This window comes from Danio rerio, chromosome 21 (assembly GCF_052040795.2).
Source record: "Danio rerio strain M-AB ecotype USA chromosome 21, GRCz13ab, whole genome shotgun sequence".
NCBI lineage: Eukaryota > Metazoa > Chordata > Actinopteri > Cypriniformes > Danionidae > Danio > Danio rerio.
In genome coordinates this window covers 43,108,045-43,133,480 of record NC_141041.1, presented here as the reverse complement: position 1 = coordinate 43,133,480, position 25,436 = coordinate 43,108,045, and the positions used below count along the sequence as shown (strand labels likewise).

General features: G+C 36.0%; 1 protein-coding gene and 1 long non-coding RNA gene across 2 annotated transcripts in view; both read left to right on the top strand.

The window, feature by feature from the left end:
• Positions 1-25,436, top strand: part of LOC147838945 (uncharacterized) — a 1,276,407-nt gene that overhangs the window by 1,037,580 nt on the left and 213,391 nt on the right. The gene's annotated exons all lie outside the window — the stretch shown is intronic.
• On the top strand, positions 6,743-15,299 carry LOC147838946 (uncharacterized). The gene is made up of 10 exons (XM_087301810.1): positions 6,743-6,799; positions 8,167-8,253; positions 8,350-8,490; positions 10,357-10,490; positions 10,589-10,725; positions 10,810-10,903; positions 11,119-11,472; positions 11,574-11,748; positions 11,831-11,958; positions 12,034-15,299. The coding sequence occupies exons 2-10, from the start codon at positions 8,172-8,174 to the stop codon at positions 12,346-12,348; spliced, it is 1,560 nt and encodes a 519-aa protein (XP_087157936.1). The 5' UTR covers positions 6,743-6,799; positions 8,167-8,171; the 3' UTR covers positions 12,349-15,299.

Sequence of the window (25,436 nt, the reverse complement as noted above, 5' to 3'; positions counted from 1 at the left end):
AGACATCAATGAAAAGTTTAATCATTTAGCTTAAAGATGATGAAAATAAAAAAGTATGACTATGACTATGACTAATTTCGTGGTCCAGCATCACATATAGCAAAAAAAATAATGTATTCTCACATGGAAAATTTTCAGGTAAAATAAAATTTAAAAAAAACTTTGTAAAATGTTTTTGTTTTTGTAATGAAAACCAGATAAGTTGGAAACCTCCAAAAGAGTGAGTGAGGACAGTTTGTGAGATTTTAGTGATGTTTTATAAACAAATGTCGGGAGGAGCATGGGCAGATGTTTCAAGAATTCTAAAACATTATTGACAATCATTCTATTATCCAATCAGCATTAGACCAAACCCCCATAAATACCAAACTCATCCTACCTCTATTATTTCATGACTTTAGCATACCTCCACCACCCCGACACCTCACCTCTCAAACAATATCTACTTAGGGGGAGCCTTCTAGGGCCGGGCTAGACACTTCACTCAGACCCAAACGTCTCTCTTGTCTTGTCTTTTTTGAGTTCAGAGCCCTCTCCCTGGACAGCACGCCAAATAAGCTTTATTCTTTCAAACATCTGTAGGTGTGAACTCTTGAAAAAGCAAAACATAAAGACTAATATCGATTGGAAGCACTTACAATTCATTGTTAGTGTATTTTCTTTTCTTTGAAATAGTAGTCATGGTTATTTTTATTTTAAGTGCAGAGTTTTATCTTTTTAAAAAAGGGATACAATAATAGACCTAATATTAATGATGATGAAAATAATAATAATAATAATAATAATAATAATAAGCATGTTTATTGCACATATATTTAAAACAAGAATATTTTTAGAGCAAGAAATTAAAAACATTTTTTAATTGATTAAATATACATGGTTCCTCGGTTTGTCACACAAGCGGTCAAGCTCAAGAGCTTGTACAGAAAAGACAATGACAAGATGAGATCTGAAGTCTTGGGTGATGATACTATTGTATAAAGCTTTAATTTTTCAGAAAGTCTTGGTTCATTAAAAATGCACTCTGTCCCATTTCACAGACAGTGTTTAAATATTGTAACTGCCATATATGAGACTGCATTTCACTGTATTATGTTATCTAGTACCTGGAGAGTGTTTAACCCGGAGTTACGGAGAGACTGTCGCCTTGGCCTTTTTTTTTTCCACGTCAGCTCCTGCTTCTCAACATCTGAGGCCTGTTTTTTCTTCATCTATTGACGGCTTTTTTGAAGGCAGACACTCAGCAGGAGGGCTCTGATCTGCTGGCGACCACAAACTGTGTGTCAAGCACACAGATTAACTCAGACCTGATCTGACATCAGCATTCATGGCAGTGAGTAAACAGTTGTCTATAGGATTTTAGTATCGTGGAAAAATAAAATGCACTCAAATATGGTGCTCTCTGCATTTGTGGAAATGTCATTATTCACAAAAGTGAAAATCCTGTCATCATTTACTCACCCTCATGCTGTTTCAGATGCATATTTTGATAAAAGCAGAGGGATTTCTGTCAGTGCATTGAAAGTCTAAAACTTTATAAAAATAAAAAAAAGGTAAAAAATGAAAATATATGGAAAATTATTAAACAACATTCACAATGCATGCTCTTTTTTGCTCATTTTACAAGTCCCCTACAGTTTAACAGTTGAGTTTTACCATTTTTTAATCTATTCATGTCACGTTCGGTGAGGGGGAAAAGGAGCGAGGACTCAAGTGCAAAGAAACAATGGGTATTTATTAATAAAAATAAAAATAAAAAGCAAAACAAAACTACCCCGAGGGGGAAAACATTAACAAAACACACAAACTTGGCTCAACAAGAACAAGGCAAGACTGGAGCAGGAACACGGGGAGTGTAGACAACGAACTGGCAAAGGACTGAAAACATGAGGGGGATTATAAAGCAAAAAAGTAAATTGACACACAGGTGAACACAATTAACTAATAATGGGTTGACAAGGAGGGTGGGACTAGACAATAGACGGGAGAGCGCATGACACAGAGAGACAATACAAGCCATGCGCTCACATAACACAACACTGAAGCACACGACAAAAGCACGTGACCACAATGTAAACACCGAGCCACGTGCTTTGACAAAAGACGCAAGACACGAGCACACGATAGATAAACACCTTACCGTGCGCTCACACATAAGCAACGCGCATGCTTCATCTCAGCGCCAACCAAAACTGAAACCAACTAGACGGAGGCGCCGAGAATAAAGCAGCGCGCTGCTGACAGAACAAACACAAACACTAGTACAAGAGCGCGCGCGTCTGAGGGACGCAGAGCGCGCGCGGCCACATCATGTGGCAGCGCGCACACTCTGCGTACACCCACGACGGCGCGCGCGCACACAGAGACAGAAACAGGACCAGACATTGAGTAGTGTCAGAGCTCTGCCACCAAAACAAGAATTTACAAGACCAAAGTGGCAGAACCCTGAAAATTCAGAAGATCCCTGGGTCTGTTGTAATGTAACATGTATTTATATAGCACATTTATTGTGTATTGTCATACAGCCAAAGCGCTTCACAATTATGTTGGGAGGTCTCCCCACTCCACTGCCAGTGTGCAGCATCCACTCGGATGATGCGATGGCAGCCACAGGACAACGGCGCCAATGCACATGGTGGAGTGGAGCGACCGTGATAGTGCCATAGGATTTTTAATGACCACAGAAATTCAGAACCTTGGTTTAATGTCTCATCCGAAAGACAGTGCTCACTAACAGTATAGAATCCCCTTCACTATACTGGGGCATTAAGACTCACACAGACCGCAGGCTGAGAGTCCCCTGCTGGCCTTACTAACACCACCCCCAACGGCAACCTAGTTTCCCCAATCATAATTTCCCCGTTTCACCAACTCTAGAGAGCCTGGTGATGCGACATTAATTGTTTTATACTGAATCTTGTCTTGGTCATATCCATATTTCTTTGCACGTTAAACACACGTCCACCACAACAGGAAGTTAAAAAAAAAATCCTGCAACTGCGTTAATTGCGTAAATTTTTTTTAACGCGTTAATTATTTCAAATGAATCGCATGCGTTAACGCACAAATTTTGACTGCACTAATATATATATATATATATATATATATATATATATATATATATATATATATATATATATATATATATATGTGTGTGTGTGAGTGTGTGTGTGTATAAGGAAAAAAATGTAATTGTAATTGTAAAAAATTGTAATCTGAATATTGGTATTTTTATGTTAAATGTTTTGCTTATTTTTGTTAAATCCAAAAGTTAAGCAAGGATACATTTAAATAACCTACATAAACAATTACACATGCATTATTGCATTATGAGTGCATCATAATGCAGTATGAATACAAGTACAGCATAACTGTTAATATACAGTAATTACTGTATTTATCACATGATACAACATATTGCAAGGTTGCTTAAAAGTTGCTTATGCATGCATTAAAATGCATTAAGAATATGCTATATATTTGTCATGAGGTTACCAAACAAATGGATATATTTAGTGAAAATTCTGCAATTAAATTTGCTCCTGCGTCAATGGCACAGGAGATTGGTTGCTGTGTCCTCGGCAGCCAATGAACTAGCTCCTAATCAGTTTAAATGCCCTGCGTCATTTTACGCTGTCAAGCTGCAGCACCTTTTCAAAACCCTCCTCCACACCAGCTCCACCTGTGTTTAGATCTGTAAGGGGGTTACACATATATTATGTTTGCAGCAGGAGCGTTTTACATTCTCAGACTGCATGTTTGTGTATATAATGGCAGTAGCTGTTCTCTGCCATAATAATCAAAGCAGCAGCAGCAGCATAACAGATCTATACCACCGTGGCCAAATACATCAACATTGACATATTCATAATCATTATCAAACTTAATCCCAAGAGTGTTCATGTCAGAAGAGCAGTTTAATCCAAGTCTTCTGAAAAGGCATGACTGAACTTTTTTTGCATATGAAAAATTGATTATAGGACATTGCTTACTGCATTCATGTAACAGTCATGATTTATTGTTCTACAACCTTTATAGAATTGCAAATGAGCACATTGTTTTGTGTTTTTTATATAAGTTCATGTAATTAAAAGCTATTATTTTATCTGTTCATCATATAAAGCGATTGTACCTTTTTGCAAAGACTTTGGTTAAGCTTTGGGGAGCCACTTTGAGGTGTTTTGAAAGAGCAAGTCAGGAAATGTTTTCCTCCATGAGCATAACATAGTGACCTGACCACTAATGTGGTCTAAATTATTGTGTTTTCAAACCAGGCATTTCAGTTTCATCGTCCGACCCCTGTGTATATTAGAAAATAAATATATAAATATTTATGTTTCAAAGACACTAGTTTAAACAACACAAAAGTGAGTAAATAATGACTGTTTTCATTCTGAGGTGAACTAACCCCTTAAGTTATAGATGTTTTATTATTTATATGATCAGAAAATGGCAATATTGAGATTTTAGCCATTATAATTCTTTTTAAAAGGAAATGCTTGAAAGTTTTGTTTGTAATCTTACTAATGTTTCTGGAAGGAGTGTTTCATAGACTAAATGCTGTAGATTTATGTGGCTTTCTATCATTTTAAATCTCTCTCTTTTAGACTGTCGCAGGATCTTTCCCAGAGGGTTTGAGGGTATGATTGTCCAGGCTGGTCATGTCTGGTGCTTCGTTGAACAACATGTGGAGGAAAGTGAGTATTGTGTAGAATATTTTATATATTTTCTGCTGAGGAAGCCAGAAGGTCAATACCTCCTGTCTTTGAACTGCTGATTTTTTGGGGGGAATTGGTAAAGTTTTAAGTTACATGAAAAACTTACTTCTGTCTTAAGTTTGATTTATGAAATTAAGGTGTTCCTAACTACATATTTACTACATGTTTAATATGCTACTGATAATTTAACATTAATATTTAACTGTCTTTTGTATTGCCATTTTTCAAATTTGATAATCATAATGAGTAAGAAAATGTAGCAACCTGTTCTACAATTCTTGTCAGAAATATGCCACGTGAGTTACAATAAGACCCCAATAATCTTAACATTGGTAAAAAAAAATAATAATAATAAAAAAAAAGATAAAATCATGCCAAATTGAAGTTTGTTTTGTGTTCTAAGAGTTTAAAACAGCTTGCCAAAGTGAACATTCTGGAAGAGTTTGATTCCACTGGTCTGTGGCTGTTGTATACAGTGGTAGGCTAAAGTCGGTTTGGCTCTGAGGGTCCGACATGGCAATCCACTCCTGCTTATTTCTTCTGTTTATTATCTCAGATGTTTGAAAACCCCCCATTGCTATCTGTATTTTTGTCTAATAAACATTGAAACTTGAAATTTGAAAATGGACATTGGTGGACTTGACATTGTAAAAAAAAAGTCTTGCATGGGGCTTGCAAAGTAGACAGCAGGGGAATATACAAGTTCATGTACAGTCACAATTATTAGCCCGCTCTTTGATTTTATTTCCCAAATGATGTTTAACAGAGCAAGAAAATTTGCACAGTATGTCTGATAATATTTTTTCTTCTGCAGAAAGTCTTTTTCGTTTTATTTCAACAAGAATAAAAGCAGTTTCAAAATTCAAATCTGATAGATGTCATAGTGGTAACGTGGACACAACGTCAAGCTGTAACATCATCAGATGTTGAAATTTGATTGGTTTTAGGTTGGACAGTGACATCGTGCTGAAGTTGAGTTCTGATGTAAACACGATCTTCATTTCCAAACAAAATGCAGCGTCTCCTTGACGTCAGGGTACAATTTCAATCTAAAGCATGTTGACATCTTGTGCACAGCAAAAATTCCAGTGTTAAATATACAGTGTGATTTTTTTGGTGTTGTTCAGTGTTAAAACTGGAGTACATTTTAATCCACGAGTGTGAAAACGCGTATATTTAAGAGTTTTTTTTTCAGTGTTAAACTTTTAACCCAATATGCAGTGTATTTCTCATTAGTGATGGGAAGTCCATTTTTTTTTTATTTGAACCGGTTCTTTAGGACAAACAGTGATCAAACCAGTATGTTTTACGAGTCTTGATGATATAATCAATTATATGATATAATAAATTAATTCTCATCAGAAACAGTGAACTATATGCACATGCATATTCTATTAATATTAAATTGTTATTAAATGATCTTATTTTAATAAATCAATGTTTCATAAGATGATAATAGCATTAGCACAAAATAGTCCAAAGAATTAGTTTGGTTCAGACAACGGTCATGAGCTTGAATGTGTTCGGCCGCTTCAGGAGTCACAGCACTTCACGCATGGGCACAGTTTTAGCTCTTAGGTTCTTAAATCGGACGGGTCCGAAAGAAACCGCATTTCGTTCACGTAGCTCTCGGTTCAGTGTACTTGTGATCCAAAACAGCTGCAACCGGTTCTTAACTCGAGAACGAGGTTCGAGAACCGTTGCAGCTGTTTTAGAACCATCAGTACACTGAACGAGAACCTGTTTCTTTAGGATTTTTTAAGCCGATGAAGTGAAGCACGTTCATACGCTGTTCGAGTAACTAAATAATTTAACTTATTTATTTTTTAATCAGAGAAAGTGCCAGGCACGGTTAAAAAGCAAGGATTTTGAAGTAATTTGTGATTAGTGATTAATGGAGACTGTGAACAGTTTCAAACGATTCAGTTGGACTTGGTGAACTGATTCACTAGGACGATCCAGGTAAATTGATTGATTCGTTCGCGAATCGAACATCACTATTTCCCACGAGGCTCAGCTCCGCGGCTGTCTTTTCAGTTGGAGATCCCACGGAGGTTGGCTTGGAGGCTCCGAGTTCAGTGGTAAGTTTTAGCCGTTTTTTCTAAAGAAATGTTTGATACAACGATAATAAATACTCTAACGTTATAATTACATTTAGCAAATAGTTTAAATATTTGTAAATGTTTGTGAGAAGTGTCGCACGGCGTCAAAGCTAACGTTAATTCATTTGAGCATGTTGTAAGGCCATTGGCTTATTTCGCACGTGGACCCTAAACATATCGAAAAGATAAGTTAAATGGCTATGATTTCAGATTAATACAGTTTTAATCCTCTCGCGACGAAATATTTAACGTTATGTGTTTTAAAAATTAGTTTGTGACTATCACTGCGGGGTTTCCCGCCGTTGACTGCCCCTGAGGCAGCTGCATTTTGAAAATGCGCGTCCTTTAATGTTTCACTTTGGTCGCACTTCGTTTTAAACGGCGAATTACAGCTTTTTTCCTTTTCTCTAACGATCCGTTCATCTGAATAACCCATATAACGTTAAGTTAGTGATGTCCGGCGTTGTGATGAAATATGTGACTCGTCGAAAATTGACCAGGTCGCGCTCTTCAGTAACATTTTCACTCGGGAACGTGCTTGTCTCATGCACGTGACTGTGAACGCGCAGACGTCTAAACCAAGCTAATAGCATCGAGCTGTGCTGTAAAGGATATTTTAAATTCTGGGATTCAGAAAACGGGTTTATGGAAAAACTTTAATGTGATATTTTGTTGTTGTCTGCTGGTAGACTGCTATAACTAAACATGAGTCGAAAAAATCCTATAGTTCATTACAAATGCCAATTACTGAGTTTAAATTACATGTGATACAGGTAGGATTAAGATAGAAGTGTTTTCCCTGTATAAACTTACTATAATGTTTAATAAATTGACATTTTGTGTCAAAGTTATTTGTTTTCTAAAACATTGATGACCAGATATCTTTATACAGTTGGATGTCAATTGATTAGAATGTCATTAAAAAGGTGATTAATTTTACTAATACAAAATGTGACACTCAGTAATTAGCTTTTGTAATGAACTTTTTTTTTTTTTTTCAACTCAAATCTCACAACTAAATGTTTAGTTTAGCAGTCTACCTGCAGACAACAACAAAATATCACGACTACATTAAAATTCTTCCATGAACCTGTTTTCTGAATCCCAGGAATTGAAACATTCTTTACAGCACCGCTCGACGCTATTTGCTTGATTTTTGTGTCTGCGCTTTCACAGTCACATGCATGAACGTCATGCACTTTGCCGAGTGAAAATTTTACTAAACGTCACACACGGGTCACAGTTTTCAACAAGTCACAGATTTCGGCACAACACCGGTTTATCAATGTGTTCTTTTGAATCACACTGTAAGCCTAATCAAACGAAAACTTTTTTTTTTTCTTTAGCTACAATGCTCTTCAAAGTCATTTATGGAGGCAAAAAGAAGTTGATTAAGGTAGATGAAGTTGATTACAGCAGTCTAATAAAAGAAGGTAAGTTCTTAAATTATTGACTCCATTTTTGTTTTGACTGTTGCTGCAGGTGGAATGTCTTTTTTCAATTAATGTTATTTCTTTTAATACGTCAAGTCAAGAAGAAATTTTCCATCGAGCAAAAGGATCTGGTTTTGCAAGATGACACCGGTGTGGAGGTAGATGAAGATGTTTTCACTGACGTGCTGGAGGAGAGATCGCGTGATATACTTTGGAGAGTCATTGACCAAGATTCAGGCAAGTTTCTGTATGCAGGGCTTTCTGGTCCCATGCATTCAATGTTTAATAAACCACATCTGTTTGCCTTTTTTTCTAACTTTATAACAGGGCTCAAAATTAACCTTTTTGCTTGGTAGCACCGGTGCTCCTAATTTAGGCGCATCAGCCAAAATTTAGTCGCACCCACCAATTATGAGCACCGTTACTACAAGTTTTATACAAACATATTTATTGCATTTGAAATCAACAGTAATCAAACTAACAAGCAAAAAAAAAAAATTAATAGATATGCAAGCGTAAGGAAAATATGTCTCAACGAAATCCAGTTATCACAAGAAAATACATTTTTATAACATAACTGAGTGACCAAAAGCATACACGGAGCGATCACTGGCCCTGCACGCACTGCTTGAATGAATCTGTTAATGGTATAACTGTGCTGTTCTCACAAGTGCTGTCTGATATTGCACTGATGCTTTTGACACTTACTGTACCTTATTATATGCATACGTCATGTTAATAGCAATACTGGTCTTTTTAGGAGTAGCAATGTTAGTTTACTCAGTGCAAGCCCGTTTGCGATGTTGTACGTGGTGTTAAATTTGACATATAGCTGCCCCTTGCATGGCGGACAGCATCTGGCGATTTATATGAAGGATTAAACAGAAGCTGTTGTGCTATATGTGGCAAACAGTTACCTGAAAACTCCATCCCACAGACTTTTCATAGCGGACTTGAGGCCAATGGAAGTCTTCTACTCTTGGAAAAGTGTAGATGGTGGATTAACATTCAGCACATAGTCACTAGTAAGATGTGTCATTTTTAACTTTAGATGCCATGGTTTCTAAAACAAAATCTGCCAGTGTTATCTTCATTCTCATCTTCAGCGCTTTACAGTTTTTCACGGTAGTAGCTCTCTCATCCGACGCCAGAAGGCAAGGCGCTGACTGAGTGATTGACAGCTGATATTAACCAATCATTCGCATTCAGTGCTAGAGCAGTGGTGGGCCAATAAGAAGAGCGTAAAGGTGGGGCAAGCATTACGGACTTGGCTTTGTTTACTGCAGCAAGTTGACATGACAATTGTTTTAAACCATTTCTGTGTGCTGCGTTTCAAGTGCAGACAAAGAGCTTAGAGATGCATTCTGCGTGAATGTCTCCCGAATCCGTGAATGTGGTGAACATTTTGCAGTAAAAACTGGTCGCACACAACAATTTTAAGCACTCGCAGAATTCCTCCCAAATATATTTTAAGGTTGCATAGATAAAATTTAGGCCGCATATGCGACCAAAATGGTTGCAATTTCGAGCCCTGTTATAATTATTTAAACTGGCCTCATATGTGGCGACAAGCTACAGTTCCATTAAAACGATATGTCAGATAACTTGTGCTTAAATTGTGAAATTGTTTTATCTAAAAATGTGTAAATGCTTAGTTATTCAATCATTCATGACTGAAATGTACTACTAAATTTAATATTTAAAAGTAAATCCTATTACTAAAATCAAATTAATGTATCTTTTTCATATTAATCTTCTGGGTTTTTCCTACATTGTGAAGCCTTATTTCATCAGTTTTGTAAGTGAACTGGCGACTGCACTTGTGACTGAGGGAGCGAGCAGCATCTTAAATACTGTTTTTGCTCTCTCTTGAGTCAAAAACAACTGATAGCCTACTATATTCGCAAGTTTGAAAGACCAATTCCATGTTTTATGTGATGCAAAGTTGTATGCTGAAAATCTCTGACATACCTTTTGGTTTTGTGATGTTAAACATTAAGAAGTTTGGCTTAGGGCAAATCTAATTTTAAAATTGCTTGGCACATCACTAGAATGCAGTACATATAACATGCTTTTTAATATTATTATTACTATTACTTTCAGAATGCACAGTCCTCGATTCTTGTAGCTCCCACTCAGACACACTAGTTCTCACCCCAAACCACACTGAAACTGATGACCGTGCTGGGCCAAGCATGAAGAGACCTCGTTTTGATGAAGCTTTTGAGGCTAAGCAGGTAATTTTTAAATTTCATGATGTACTAGTTGAAGTGTTTGGCAGTTTTTTCAAATTTTTTTATTATGCAGACATTTTATTACTTTGTTTTTATTGTAGTTTGTCAGTGAAATTTTGAAAGAAAAGGCAGGTGGACTTGCCGTTTTGGCCGAATATAATGAACATGGAAAGCTCACAGATTCAACCCGGCGACAGTTAGTCAACATCGTTGTTGCATACATAACTGAAAAAGAAGGGTAGGTTTCAATCTAAAAATCATTGATACAATTTTTGTAATCAAACTGTTTTAGTGTTTTAACTTATTTTTCTTGTTCTTATAGTCGTGTCCCTTCCAAAGAAACAAAAACACGCTGTGCCTTGGGAATTGTAACTCTTTGCCCATCACTGAAGGATCCATACTCAAGAACTGGATATGTAAGAATTTAAAACTTATTATTATTCTACTGTACCTTATAGAAACATATTTTAGATTTTGTGGAACTATGTTACATTTCTAGTTCCCCTAATTGAATTAAATAAATTTTGTTGTATTCTTCATCAGTATTTTTTTAGTCTAGTGTAGTGACATGATCAGAAATTTTAAATGTTTGCATTTGATCTTATCAGCAGTCATTTTGTTTTTATTTAAGGAACATTTCTATGACCCCAAGAGCAATCAAGGATACATATCATGGCGTCTGAAAACAGTTTCACGCCGAAGCAAAAGCCAGAGCACAAGAAATGCCAGGTCAAGTGCAGCATCGGATGATGAAGGCAACGGAGGACCAACAGCTAACAGAGCCAACTGGAACTATTTGGAAAAGCAGCTCAATGGCGACCAATGCAAAGAAGCCATATCATTTATGAGTCATTGTGCTGACAAGGACCAGATTTTTGAGAAGATGAAATTAACATTCAAGCACAGACAGCAGCTTATTCATGATGCAGAGAAGTCCAGCACAGCTCTTTCAGTTTTTCCAAGATTTCTCGACACAAAGGGATTGGTAAGAGAAAGAGACAGATAATAGTATTTGGTTGAGATAAAATTAGGTAATATGCAAAAAGCATGGTGTGAATTTTTGTTATGTTTGTAATTGTTTTACAGGTTCTTCAAGACTTTGACATCAAATTTGGAACTGAAACCGCTTCCAGACTACTAGAACAATGGGACACTTTAAAGCCAAAGATCATCGCAGAGGCGAAAACGCTTAATTCAAACTTGTACCTAAACAGCCTGCTTGCAGCTGGCACTGGACAGAACCTGGAATGTGAATGGCAAGGTATTAAATGGTTTGTTATTTGTAAGTTTTTGGTTATTGTATTTGTTGTTGGTCTACATGCTCTCTTTGTTCTTGCTTGCAGGATGGGACAGTGACATGTCCTGTCTTTTACTACTGGCTTTCCTTTTGCCACCTTCAGCAGGTGGTAGAAACAATTCAACAAAGATCAGCATTAAGGAGGCAATGGATCATGTTGTGCAGTTTCACAAGGTTTGCATGGAAACATTAGTGAGCTGTATTGTAGGTTACTTGTTTGTAAGAAAATCTGTTTTTCACCTGTTTCAGGCTTGTTGCAGTCTAACTGAATATGTTGAGAAGACTGAAGGCCTGCAACCACATCTCCTTGCAGTTGGCTCTGCAAAGAATGCCATTCATGAGTTCTACATTGTTCTGGATGGAAAACTTCTACCATGTCAGGCAAAGTCATCCCTTTCTGCTTTTGACGAACTGTTTAAAGCGTATTTTGTTTTTAGTGTGTCATACCCCCACTCCTTAAATGCAATGTTTACATTTGTTCAGACAACAATCTACAAGATTGGTTGTGGCACAGTTCGTGAAACCCCAAGGGTAAAGGACCTACGAGCCAAACTTCTGAATTAGCTCTCTTGACTGACTGAAAATGTTCCGCTGTTTTGCTTGTAAAGCGGTACATTTAACAATTAATGACCTCATTCGTCATCTAAAACTCATTCATGCTTATTATCCTGGGAAAAAATTGAACTTGAAATGTGCACAGAACAATTGCAAGCATAGCTTCATGACTTATGCCGGATTTCGAAAACACTTGAGTAGTGTTCATAGACATGAATTTCTAGACCAAGCAGAGACTGAAAATCAGACTGAAGATACTGAACCGTCACATTTAAATAATCATAATGAACAACAACCTGAGACACCACTCGGTGATAAAAGGAGGGTGATTGACACTCAAGAAATGTGTGCATCTATTGTTGCTAGATTGCAAAATAGTGGAGTAGCAACCAGTGTTGTAACTTCTGTAATATCGGACATGGAGGAACTGGTCCATGAAATACATTCTGATATTAAAAGTAAAGTAATGAATTTACTTCCAGCAAAGGATTTTGCAACACCATCCCAGGTAGATGACTGTTTTAGTAGTCTGAATAATCCATTCACAAATCTAAACACAGAACACAAATGGAAAAAATATTTCAAAGACAAATGGGCTGTTGTCGATCCTACTGAGATAAAGCTAGGTGTACGATTTGACAGTAGATTGAATAGAGTGACGAGGACTTATGATCAAGTTCCTGTAACCGACAAGTTCATTTACATTCCCCTTTTGAACACATTGCAGTTTATATTTAGGAATTCGGATATATGTAAACATATGACAAGTCCAAGTGCGAGTACATCTGTCTATAAAGATTTTTGTGATGGGGATTATTTTAAAAACCACCCACTTTACAGTAAACATAAAAATGCACTTCAGATACAGTTATACTATGATGATTTTGAATCTGCTAATCCGCTGGGCTCGAAGCAAGGCATTCATAAAATTGGAGTAATTTACTTTATTCTTAGGAACTTTCCACCCAAAATGAATTCAAGCTTAATGAACATACATTTATTGTCATTATTCTATGCACAGGATATTAAAAACTATGGATTTGATGCAATTTTGCGGCCCCTTGTTGAAGATTTAAAAGTCCTTGAAAGTTCTGGCATTCCAGTTCCTTTCTCCAAAGATCCCTTGTTTGGCACTATTGCACAGGTTACTGGCGACAACTTGGGAATGCACACAATTCTTGGTTTTATGGAATCTTTTAGTGCCCTTTACTTTTGTCGGTTCTGTTTAGTAGACAAAAAAACATCTCAGTCTGTTTTCAGTGAAGACGACACTAATATTACATTAAGAAACAAAGCGTTACAAGAACAGCACTATGCAGATTTGGTAGCTGACCCTAGCATTACTTCATCTTTTGGGGTTAAGCGTACATGTCTATTTAATGACTTAAAATACTTTCATATTTGTGACAACTACTCCCCTGATATAATGCACGACATCCTCGAGGGTGTTGGTCAGTATGAAATGAAGTTACTTCTTGAATATCTTTCTGGCATTATACCAAGACAAGACGTATGTAACAGAATCTATTCTTTCAATTATGGCTTTCTTGAAAGAAAAAACCGACCCACTAGATTAAATCTAGAGCAGACAGCTAATTCTATAGGTCTAAATGCCATTCAGACATTCTGTTTAATACGGAACATTCCTCTGATATTTGGAGACCTCATTGAAGAGGAAAATAATTACTGGCGTTTATTACTATTGTTGTTACAGATCATCAACATAGTGTTTTCTCCTGTGATAACAGAAGGCATGACCTACTATCTGAAACATCTAATTTTAGAACATCATCGTCTTTTTAAAGAGCTATATCCACAAAAGTCTTTGATTCCCAAGCATCATTTTATGCTACATTATCCACATTGTATACGCAAAATTGGTCCATTAGTACATGTATGGTCGATGCGTTGTGAAGCGAAACACAAGTTTTTTAAAAACAGCATAAAAAATTTTAAAAACCTCACCAAGTCTTTTGCTATAAAACACCAATATGCAATTGCGTATCATTGGGAAAGTTTACCCGTTAAAAATGTTGAATATGGACCTTTAAAAACTCTAGACCTTGATGATTTGCCATATCGTGACATTATTCTTAAAATGTATCCACATTTTTTGGACCGTGAGATCACAGTAACTTCATGGCTGAAATATTCAGGAACGGAATATCGTCATGATCTACTGGTGTTCAGTAAAATGGAGAAGGACTTACCAATTTTCAGTAAAATATGTGAAATTATTTTCATAGAGGACCAAAACCTTTTGGTAACTAAAGACTTTGAAACACTTGGATTTGTTGAGCATCTTCATGCATACCATGTAAGAGAAAATAACACTTTTGGTTTGTCAAGAGTTGAGGATCTTCCTTTTTTCAGACCATTTGACTTACAGGCATCATATGGATTTGAAGAACCATATTTGTATATTGTTCCAGTGCATTGTTTTGTGCACGAAAATATTTAATTAGCTTGCACTAATTTCTGATTGTTTAGCACATAAGCTGAATGTATTTACAGATTTTATATTGAAGTCAGAATTGTGAGTTTTTAGCTTGTTCCTTTTTTTGTGGCAGAAATGAGCTTAGTCTATGGGCACTTTCATGTTTGCACTTTATGAAATAAGTATATGTTGTTTCAGGTAACCTCAGGTTTATGAGTTTTCTACGAGTTACAAAACAACAAGTTATATGATTTCTATGAGTTACAAAAAACGAGTTATGATATTTCTATGAGTTACAAAATGAGTTATATGATATTTCTATGACTTGCAAAACAAGGAGTTTTTAAACAATGGTCTTTTTTATTGCGCATGTGTTAATTCTATTTTCTTGCACTTGTGGAAACAGATTTTCTAAAGTTTGTTAAAAAAAATTGAAATGTCGTTGCATTTTTAAATGCAGAGTTGAATGTATTGAAAATATTTCTAAAGTTTAATGAACATTTAATAAACAATTTTCAACATATTTGATCACTGTTATCTGTCACACCCACCAATTGATAATTAGGAAATAAAGGTAATATATTGACACTTTGAAGGGTACCACGCACTCCAGTTTGATGTTAAAATAAACTCTTACAGTGTTAAAATGAACACTGAGTAATGTACACATTTTATATATTAACACTTTGAAGGGTAGCAAACACTCTAGTTTGATGTTAGAATAAACTCTTACGGTGTTAAAATGAACACTGAGTAATGTACAAATTTTCTACATTAACACTTAGGAGGGTAACAACCACTCCGGTTTGATGTTAAAATAAACTCTTACAGTGTTAAAATGAACACTGAGTAATGTACAAATTTAGTATATTAACACTTTAAAGGGTAACAAACACTAGTTTGATGTAAGAATAAACTCTTACGGTGTTAAAATGAACACTGAGTAATGTACAAATTTTATATATTAACACTTTGGAGGGTAACAACCACTCCGGTTTGATGTTAGAATAAACTCTTATGGTGTTAAAATAAACTCTTTGAGTAATGTACAAATTTTACACTTTAGAAAGTGTTATTTTAACTCCAAAATGGAGGGAGTCATATGTACACCCAAGGAGTGTTAAATTAAACTCAAATTGAGTTAAATGTACACTCATTTTTTTGCTGTGTGCCTGCTGGGTGTTTAAGGCCATTTCGGACATCATACAGTAAATATCCATCATCTTCTTATCAGTGACATGCATCTAAACCAGGGGTGCCCATACTTGGTCCTGGAGGGCCGGTGTCCTGCAAAGTTTAGTTCCAATCCCAATTAGATGCATCTGACCTAGCTAATAAATCTCATACTAGGCTTTCTAGAAACACTCTCTCGCTCTGGAAGTACCAGAAGTCATTGCAACTAGAGGTGGGAAGCGCAGCATTTTATTTGGATTTATTATTAAAGTTTAGAGATATCATTTATTTAACTCAGGAGTTTCCCTAAATGAAACGGTGAAAGTAAACATTACCATGGACATCTTAATATAGGAATAAACACATTAAGGGTGTTTGTTTGCTGATATTCGTATTAAAATCAGTTTTATTTATATTGTGCAGAGTATATTGATAATGTTTTGATGCAAAGTATATATTTTGAAAAGGGGGAAAAACAATAAATTGTTGTATAAATGCTGTAATGTTTAAATTATTTACCATTTAAAACTCGTAAAGGTCATGTGACCATCAGGAAGAACGCAGCATCTCAAAGGACGCATTCTCTGTTCTCGTGGTCTCCTGTGTTTGTTCTTTCGAGGACACCTGGCAAGACCGGTCTCCACAAGTACGCAAGTGCGTTCTCTGCGTTCTTGTAATTGATCTAAACAGTCTTTGGGTTAATGCATATAAAAGATTTTGAACATCTTCTTGGACACTTAATGCTTCCAAACAGTATGCTGCAATGTAAAGTGCACATGTCTTGAGGTAGTTCATTATGATGCAATTTACCTTCTGTGTGATTTGATTGGACAAGAATTACAGGACAGATTTTTTCTAATTCCCATAAACAAGAAAAAATAAAATAGTGACTGCAGGTTGAAGGAAAGTAGTGAGAGTAAAAGTACAGATACTGCAAGGTACTAAGCAAAAGTGCACATTTTTAAAAACGCTTAATAAATTACAATTCCTAAGAAAAACTACTTAATTACAGTTACTTGAGTATTTGTAATTAGTTAATTTACACCACTGCTTTTAACCACTGGCTTATCTACTCTAGCTAACTACTGATTATTATTAAGATATTGTCTGTGTTAGAACTAATAAAATAGGATCCTGTCAGCATCCCGAATCGTACCCAAAACCTAAACCCAATTTTTACCTGAAGGAGTTTATTGGGCTAAAAATCTTATTTATTGATTTAGTAGTGACAATTGAACCTTAAAATTAAAAAGTGTGCCCTTAACTTCAATTTACCTTTTCACACTTTACCCTTATAGTGAAGAACAAAAAATAACTTTGCAGTGAATACATTAGGACCTTTAGAGCTAAGGGTAATGATTAGAATAATGATTGGTAGTGTTATATTACATTGTCAGTAAGTAAAGATAAAACAAGGGTATGTTTACATTTTGCTTATTATGTTTGTTTCACTTCCTTTGACCTTTAGATGTTTATCCAACTATAAAAAACTTTAATTTATAAAGAAGTGAGTGCAAATGGACAATCCCGAAACCATTAAATGCTCCACTTGTTCCAAACTTGTTTCAGTTTCTTTCTAAACACAAAAGAAGATATTTTGAAGAATGTTACAAACCAGTACTTTTTGACTTCCATGGTATTTTTTCAATGCAATCTCATGGCAATTCATAACTTTTTGAATTACTGGCTAATTGATTTTAATCGTATTATTTCATTCTAACATTTTAGTACAAATTGCTTATCCTCGAATGAGGGGTTAGGTGTAGGGTTTGGTGTTAGGGTTTTGTTTAGGAAAGTTGGTGAGCGCTGGTCAATCAGTGCTTTTGAGAACACTATTGGTTGGGTTTAGGGAAGAAGGAGGGTGTGTCAGTCGATCAGTCAGTCACCAGCAGCCACTGGTGAATTTACGTGACAACAACAGGTGTGAATGGCACTATCATGAGAATCTCAAAGATATCAAAAAGCAAACACAGCAGCCTCTGGTGGATTTGCAACAACAAAAACTACAAAAAAATGTAGCTCCTGCGACGTATTTGGCGCTCTCTAGAATGTATATTGGCGCTCTGTAGAATGTATATAGAGGTGCTTTTTCAGAATGAGCCTGGGTTGCTCTTTTCTGATAATGTATAAAATAGTCCAGGATGATTTTTTTTCTACAATGGAATTCAACCAGTTTCCATCATTCTTCAAAATAAATATATTTTCTTTTTGAGCTCAGCAAGAAAAAGGAACTTTAAAACTTTAAAAGGAATTTTAGAACCACTTGAGAGTGAGTAAATAAGGAGTATATAGTGATTAATTTTGTGAACTCTTCTTGTTAACTTTTTAACAGATTAGATCAGTTAGTTTTTTGGTAATTACATTTACAGCTGCCTCTCAAATACTTGTCAAATACTAGTGAAGTGTTTACCTGCTTGGTCAATGTTTGTCAAAATCAGAAAATAAACATAAAAAATTATTAATAAATTAAAATTAATAATGATGATTCTGGTTTAATAAACATGAACTAGTTTTAAACATTTTAAAATGACAATTTTGTTTGGCCAAATTGCCCTGCTTATAATGCATGATGTTGCCAATTTTAATTAATTAATTCATTCATTCATTCACTCATTTTCTTTCCAAGCTAAGTCCCTTTATTCATCAGGAGTCGCCACCGTGGAATAAACTGCCAACTTAATAATAATAATAATTCCTTACATTTATATAGTGCTTTTCTGGGCACTCAAAGTGCTTTACACAATGGGCGGATCTCCTCAACCACCACCAGTGTGCAGCATCCACCTGGATGACGCGACGGCGGCCATTTTGCACCAGACCGCACACCACACACTAGCTGATTGGTGGAGAGGAGACAGGGATGAAACCAACTGAATATGGGGATGGTTAGGAGGCCATGATGGACTGAGGCCAGTGGGCAGATTTGGCCAGGATGCCAGGGTTAAACCCCTACTCTTTTTCGAAGGACATCCTGGGATTTTTAACGACCACAGAGAGTCAGGACCTCGATTTAATGTCTCATCTGAAAGACGGCGCTCACTGAGCAGTATAGCATCCCCGTCACTATACTGGGGCATTAGGACCCACACAGACCACAGGTTGGGCGCCCCTGCTGGCCTCACTAACACCACTTCCGGCAGCAACCTAGCTTTCCCATGTGGTCTCCCATCCAGGTACTGACCAGGCGCAGCCCTGCTTAGCTTCAGTGGGTGACCATGTGAGAGTTACAGAGAGCTAGCTGCCGGCGTACTTAAACAGCATATGTTTTACACAATGTGTAAGTACACAACACACTTACACATAACCTTCCAGCTGCAACCCATCACTGGGAAACACTCATACAATCCCATTCAAAGTTATACTGTATGGAAAATTTAACTCACCCAATTTAACTAAAGCGCATGACTTTGGACTTGTGGGGGAAACCAGAGCACCCGGAGGAAACCCATGCAAACATGGGGAGAACATGCAAACTCCACACAGAAATGCCAATGCCAACTCGGACCAGCGACCATTTGCTCTGAGGCGATTGTGCTACCCACTGCACCACCGTGATCCCATTGCCAATTTTCATTAAATTTATTTATTTTTCTTATGTTTTATGTTTTTGAAGTTTACACAGAGATGATAATGGTAGCATTTTGAAAAACTCACACTTTTATACCCATTTTTTAAAATTTGATTCTCCGGCTTCCAAACACAATTGAGTAAATAAACAAGGTTTTGTTTTTATTGAGGATGGTGAAAAGGACGTAACCTCTCTGAGAAGCAAAAGAAACATTTGGTCTGCATCCTATGTCCGTTCTGTACATGCTCAGAGTGGCTGAAGTTTGAAGAGTGAATGATAAATCCTGTGAAAGCGCAGAAGAAGAAAGAAGGCTGGGAGGGGGAGAGGGGAACGACACGGTGGCTAATTTGCTGACATGAGGGCGATGGGGAGGTTGGCCTCTGATAATATTGTTTCTTGAAGGAGCAGCACAAGTAGTGAGAGGAACAAAAGTAACTGTGCCCCACAAATCCTGTAGCCAATTAGTCTGTATCAATAATTAATAGGCATTGTCTGTATGGGCCACAGCAGATTGAGTTTCTCTCTGCCTGCCTAGATTGTTATGACAAGTAGTGACTACATAATGATATTAGCGATTAATAATTCAGCGCAAGCAGTGTTGCTTCAGGTGACTGGGCTGGTCGTGTCTCCGCTCCAGACCACACAGTGCGAGGTGGTCAGAAGAAGTGTGCGTTTGTTTATATGTGTGGCTGTGAAAGGCATGTTGATTGACAAGATGAGAGGGCATGGGCTAAAAAGTATAGCTGAAAGTTAGAAATCAATGCAAAATGGTTAAAAAAAATGGACAAGTATTTATTATTGACAAGTTTTACATATTTGCTCAATGAAAGTGTGTCTCTGCTGAACGGTGGCCCAGGGTTTAGCACTTTTGCCTCACAGTGGGAAAGTCACTGGTTTGAGTCCCGGCTGGGATTGTTGGCATATCTGTGTGGAGTTTATATGTTCTCATCGTGTTGGTGTGGGTTTCCTCCAGGTGCTCCAGTTTCCCCCACAGTCCAAAGACAGGCATTATAGGTGAATTGAATAAGTGAATGCGAGAGTGTATGGGTGTTTCCCAGTACTGGGTTGTGGCTGGAAGGGCATCTGCTGTGTAAAAACAAATGCCAGAATAGCTGGTGGTTCATTATGCTGTGGTAACCCCTGATAAATAAGGGACTAAGCCAAAGGAAAATGAATGAATGAATGAATGAATGGTGCTTCTCAGGCTATATCTACATTAATATGGATAAATATGAAAACAGCATTTTCATCTAAAAACATTCCCACATATCCACACACTATCATTTAAAATTTATTTTATTTATTTATTTTTTTTAAAATAAAATGGTAATACACACTTAAATGACCTAAAAATACTTTCAGTCATGTACTGCACTTGCACAAAGACATAAGATGATTTTTCCTGCGTCAAATCTGCCTGGTGTTTATTTATTTTCCATCTCTTTAAAGCGTCGCGGCAAAATGTATGGCCTGTAAAACAACTGAAATCTGCCACTAGACAAAAGCTCTTAGTAAAGAATCTGTGACATTATTAGAGAGGCAATCACATAACTAAAACGTGTCATCATTTTCAAAATCATTTCACAGTCCACACTGCACCATGAGTTTTTGAGTTTATTCACTTTGGACAGCTTTTTCTAAAAGATACGTAACACAAAAACGTGTTGGTCTTGTTCACTATAACTTGTGTACTTTAAAATTTTTGTAACTTTGTTTTACAAATTTTTATGTTCAGTTCAATTCAGTTGAAGTTTATTTGCTTAGCACTTTTTACAATATTCAAAGCAGCTTTACAAAAGGTGCGTGTTATTGCATTACAATAAGTTAAAGATACAATCAAATATAAGTTATTATACACAGACATAGTTAACCTGCAGTTTTATTGCATGTAGGTGATGTCTATGTGTACATGTCTAATGAAGTGTATAAGTGTATTAAGTGTATGTGGTTCTTGATGGTTGGCATCATCTCTTTGTATTTGTTGTCCTTAAAGTCTTAAAGTCTTTAAGTCAATGGTCACCAAACCTGTTCCTGGAGGGCCGGTGTCCTGCAGATTTTAGCTCCAACCCTAATCAAACACACCTGAACAAGCTCTTACTTGGTATACTTGAAACATTTAGGCAGGTGTGTTGAGGCAAGTTGGTGACCAGGACCAGGATTAAAGCAGGACCAGGATTGGTGACCCCTGCTTTAAGTCTTAATTTATCAAAAGCTTTCATAGGAAAATTTATTCAAAATGTCCAAAAAATGATTTATACCACACATCTTTTTCAAATATCCTTTTTTTTTTTGTGTTTTCTTTGATTTATTTCCGTAATTATCTTTCTTTTGATGAGTGTTGTTTTACAGATAGTCCTATGGAGCTGATGTGGGCGTTTATTGTGCAAATTACTAACCTTATGCACGGGGGCTCTAATGTTTATGTTCAATTATTCAGTAATGAAAACAACCTAATCTTTGTTATAAAATTTAAATTATTGTATTAGAGGAGCCTAAAAAAAAAAAAAGAAATGCTATAAGATTTCAAATGGCACTTATAGATTTGTGTGTGTGTGTGTGTGTGTGTGTGTGTGTGTGTGTGTGTGTGTGTGTGTGTGTGTGTGTGTGTATATATATATACTGTAAAAATGCCCGTGATTGATGTGATGTGTAGATGTTGGTTTTTCATTATTCAGACATATTACCTCTATAAAATAATAAAAATCGGTGGTTTACTATAAAAATGATATATAATTTATTTTTATGGCGTATATATATATATATATATATATATATATATATATATATATATATACACACACACACACACACACACACAGTTGAAGTCAGAAGTATTAGCACCCTTTTGAATTTTTTATTCCTTTTTTTTATTATTTCCCAAATGATGTTTAACAGACCAAGGACATTTTCACAGTATGTCTGATAATATTTATTCTTCTGGAGAAAGTCTTGTTTGTTTTATTTTAGGTGAGAAGGTAAGAATTATCAGATGGTAAGAATTATATATTTTTATCGATAGTCTACAGAACAAACCATTGTTTTACAATAACTTGCCTAATTACCCTAACCTACCTAGTTGACCTAATTAAACTAGTTAAGCCTTAAATGTCATTTTAAGCTGTATAGAAGTGTCTTGAAAAATTATCTAGTGAAACATTATGTACTGTCATCATGGCAAAGATAATATAAATTACTTATTAGAAATAAGTTATTAAAACTATTATGTTTAGAAATGTGTTGAAAAAAATCTTTTCTCCGTTAAACAGAAATTAAGGGGGAAAAAACAGGGGGGCTAGTAATTCAGGGGGACTAATAATTCTGACTTCAACTGTATATTCTTGATGTTGTCCGAACACAAATCGATTGTTTGGAACCCAGCATTTTTACAGTGTAGTTGGATCTGATGAGTCGACTTTTCTTAATTGTTGTAATTATGCACATAGTTAATTTACTCAATTTTAAGGCAACAGATTTACTCACTTTTTTATAAAAATCTAGTCTTTTTAAAAGCAACTTGTTTACTACTCACTTTTTAATGTCAACTAATCGCTCTACAGAACATTTTAATTAACTCATTTTAATTTCAAGCACTAACATTGAAAATGTCCAGCATTTAAAATTAAACTTTACTATATTTACTATATTATTTAACAACTATTTCTAATGAAAAAAAAGACCTTTTAATGTGTGAAGAACTGCAGTAATAATATTAGTTTACACTTTAAGGCCAGTGGCTGCTGCACTTCTGCCCATAAAACTGCACTAATGGATTCAGTGCATCAGAGCTGTCTGTTCGGCCCGCAGGGGGAGGATCTGGGACTTGCCTTGTTGAACCCACTTATGTGCTCTTCTGTCAGTGTGACAGATTGGTGTATGGTCCATGTCCCAGCGGTGCAGTTCCACATCTGGACAATTTCTGGCTGTTTTGAAAATAGAAAAAAAAAAAGATGTAAGTGCTTGACGAGGTTTCCCAAGTGACAAGCCTTAGATCGGTTTTGTTTTGTGTCACACAATTAGTTTGGATTTAAAGCTGGTAGGACTGATTGGAGATTTTTGCATTTGATTTAGAGCATCTCTCTGGAAGGCTGCTGTCATGCTGGTCAAATGGTGCCATTCCAGTGGCTCTGCTGTTTGAACATGCCTTTCTCTAGTATGGGATTGTTATAATCATATGTGAAAATCAATGCTGGAGGAGGTTGAAGTGGCTACAGCATCACCCTGAGAAAAAGACGAATGGGGAGCCCTTGAAACGTGGTGGTTTATTCAGAATTCTTTCTCCCCTTTTGTGAAGAAAAACATCAATTAATCTCGACTCGTCACACTATTTTGCACCAACATTGGAAATAAAAAAGCATATTTTTTTAATTACAAGTTTATTTATAATTGTTAAAACTCTTTTTTTACAGAACAACCCCTTCTCCAAAATTTAAAGGACACCTATTTTATCCTTTTTACAATGTGTAAGACTTTGGTGTCTCCATTATGTGTTTGTAAAGTTTCAGTTTAATATAAAGTACCTATCAAATTATTTATTATGTATAATGTACAAACGGCCCATTTTTGGTGTCTGAGAGCTATGTAACGTAGCTTAACCATGTTCCATACACTTTTTGCTATTAAGTGAACTCAAACAACCACGCCACTGTCATTGAAAGCCAGATAAGCATGTTTGGTGTAATCATTATCTGGATGAATACCTATTGTACAATCCAAAATTTTAAGTGATGTCTTTTGGACCAGTAGCTTTTGAGAAAGGTAGGAAAAGTACCGCCTATGCATATGTACAGAAGATGATAGGCATTATTGGTGTTTCGTACACAATTAAAATAGTGTTCCGTACCGAGTGCATAAATTCAACTCAAGGCAAAAATAGACATAGCTTTAAGTCTTATTACAAGCTAACGTCAGAATATACTGTTATTGTGTTTAACTTAAAATTCTTCTTCTTCTCATGAGTTTTATTTGTGATTGGCATACAACTTCTAGGTGCAATACTGCCACCTGCTGGTTAGGAGTGTGGGTCATGATAGCACTATCTATCCATCTTTGAACTTGAAGTTAATGTTATATTTATTAACTTTTTAGGAAAGTTTGAAATTATGTCTTTACAATCATTTAATTTTTATATAAATTTTTATTTTATTAAAGCGTGACCATTTATAATATTACAACATTAAATTCTTGCAAATTAATGCTAACTTGACTGACATTTTATGAATATAAACATCTTTACTGCACATAGATTATCCAAACAGAGTTTGCAGCCTGTCTCGCTCTCTAGTGGAGAGTTGCATGATCATCACCGACAACTGACTTTTGAATATCCCCATTTTAAAGCATTTATTCAACAAAAGATAATTTATTTAACTATATGTTTGCATAATATTTATTTCACAAAGACTGTAATACTGTGTGATGCATGAATTAAATACAAATGCATATTGTCATTGCTATAAATGTTTCTCGTCCCAAGCGACACTCCTCCTTTGGTTTGTCCACTGTCTATTTTCAAGTGCATTAGGTGTATTTAGCAAATTTACTGAATTTTCTCTGAAACATATGGTAGTAGGGTCTCTGTTGGTGAAACAATGAGAAATAAAGATTACACTGGCATATAGCTTGTCTACGACCTGTATGTATTTATTCAGAGATTTAAAGGTAATCTGTACGGAACATCGCTTGTGTACGAAACATGGTTAGTCTATGTTAGATGTTTTTGTTGCCTGTGGCTTTAAATACAAATGAGTTGCTTCTCCTCACCCATCGTTCCGATGTGCATGTCTGCGTCTCCTGATTTACATCAGATAAACAGCAGTCAGTGACATAGACAAACACGGATAAAGCTGAAATACAGTCACTTGATAAAAATACCAAGTTATTTGATGTATTTGTGGTGGAATTTATTCAAACCTTCCTGAA

What these genes read in the sequence shown, in the direction of transcription:
- LOC147838946 (XM_087301810.1), top strand. Translation starts at nt 8,172, where the DNA reads ATGCTCTTCAAAGTCATTTATGGAGGCAAAAAGAAGTTGATTAAGGTA. An exon ending in TTCTCGACACAAAGGGATTG is followed by an intron (nt 11,473 to 11,573) that starts GTAAGAGAAAGA and finishes ATTGTTTTACAG; the next exon opens with GTTCTTCAAGACTTTGACAT. An exon ending in ATGTTGTGCAGTTTCACAAG is followed by an intron (nt 11,959 to 12,033) that starts GTTTGCATGGAA and finishes CACCTGTTTCAG; the next exon opens with GCTTGTTGCAGTCTAACTGA.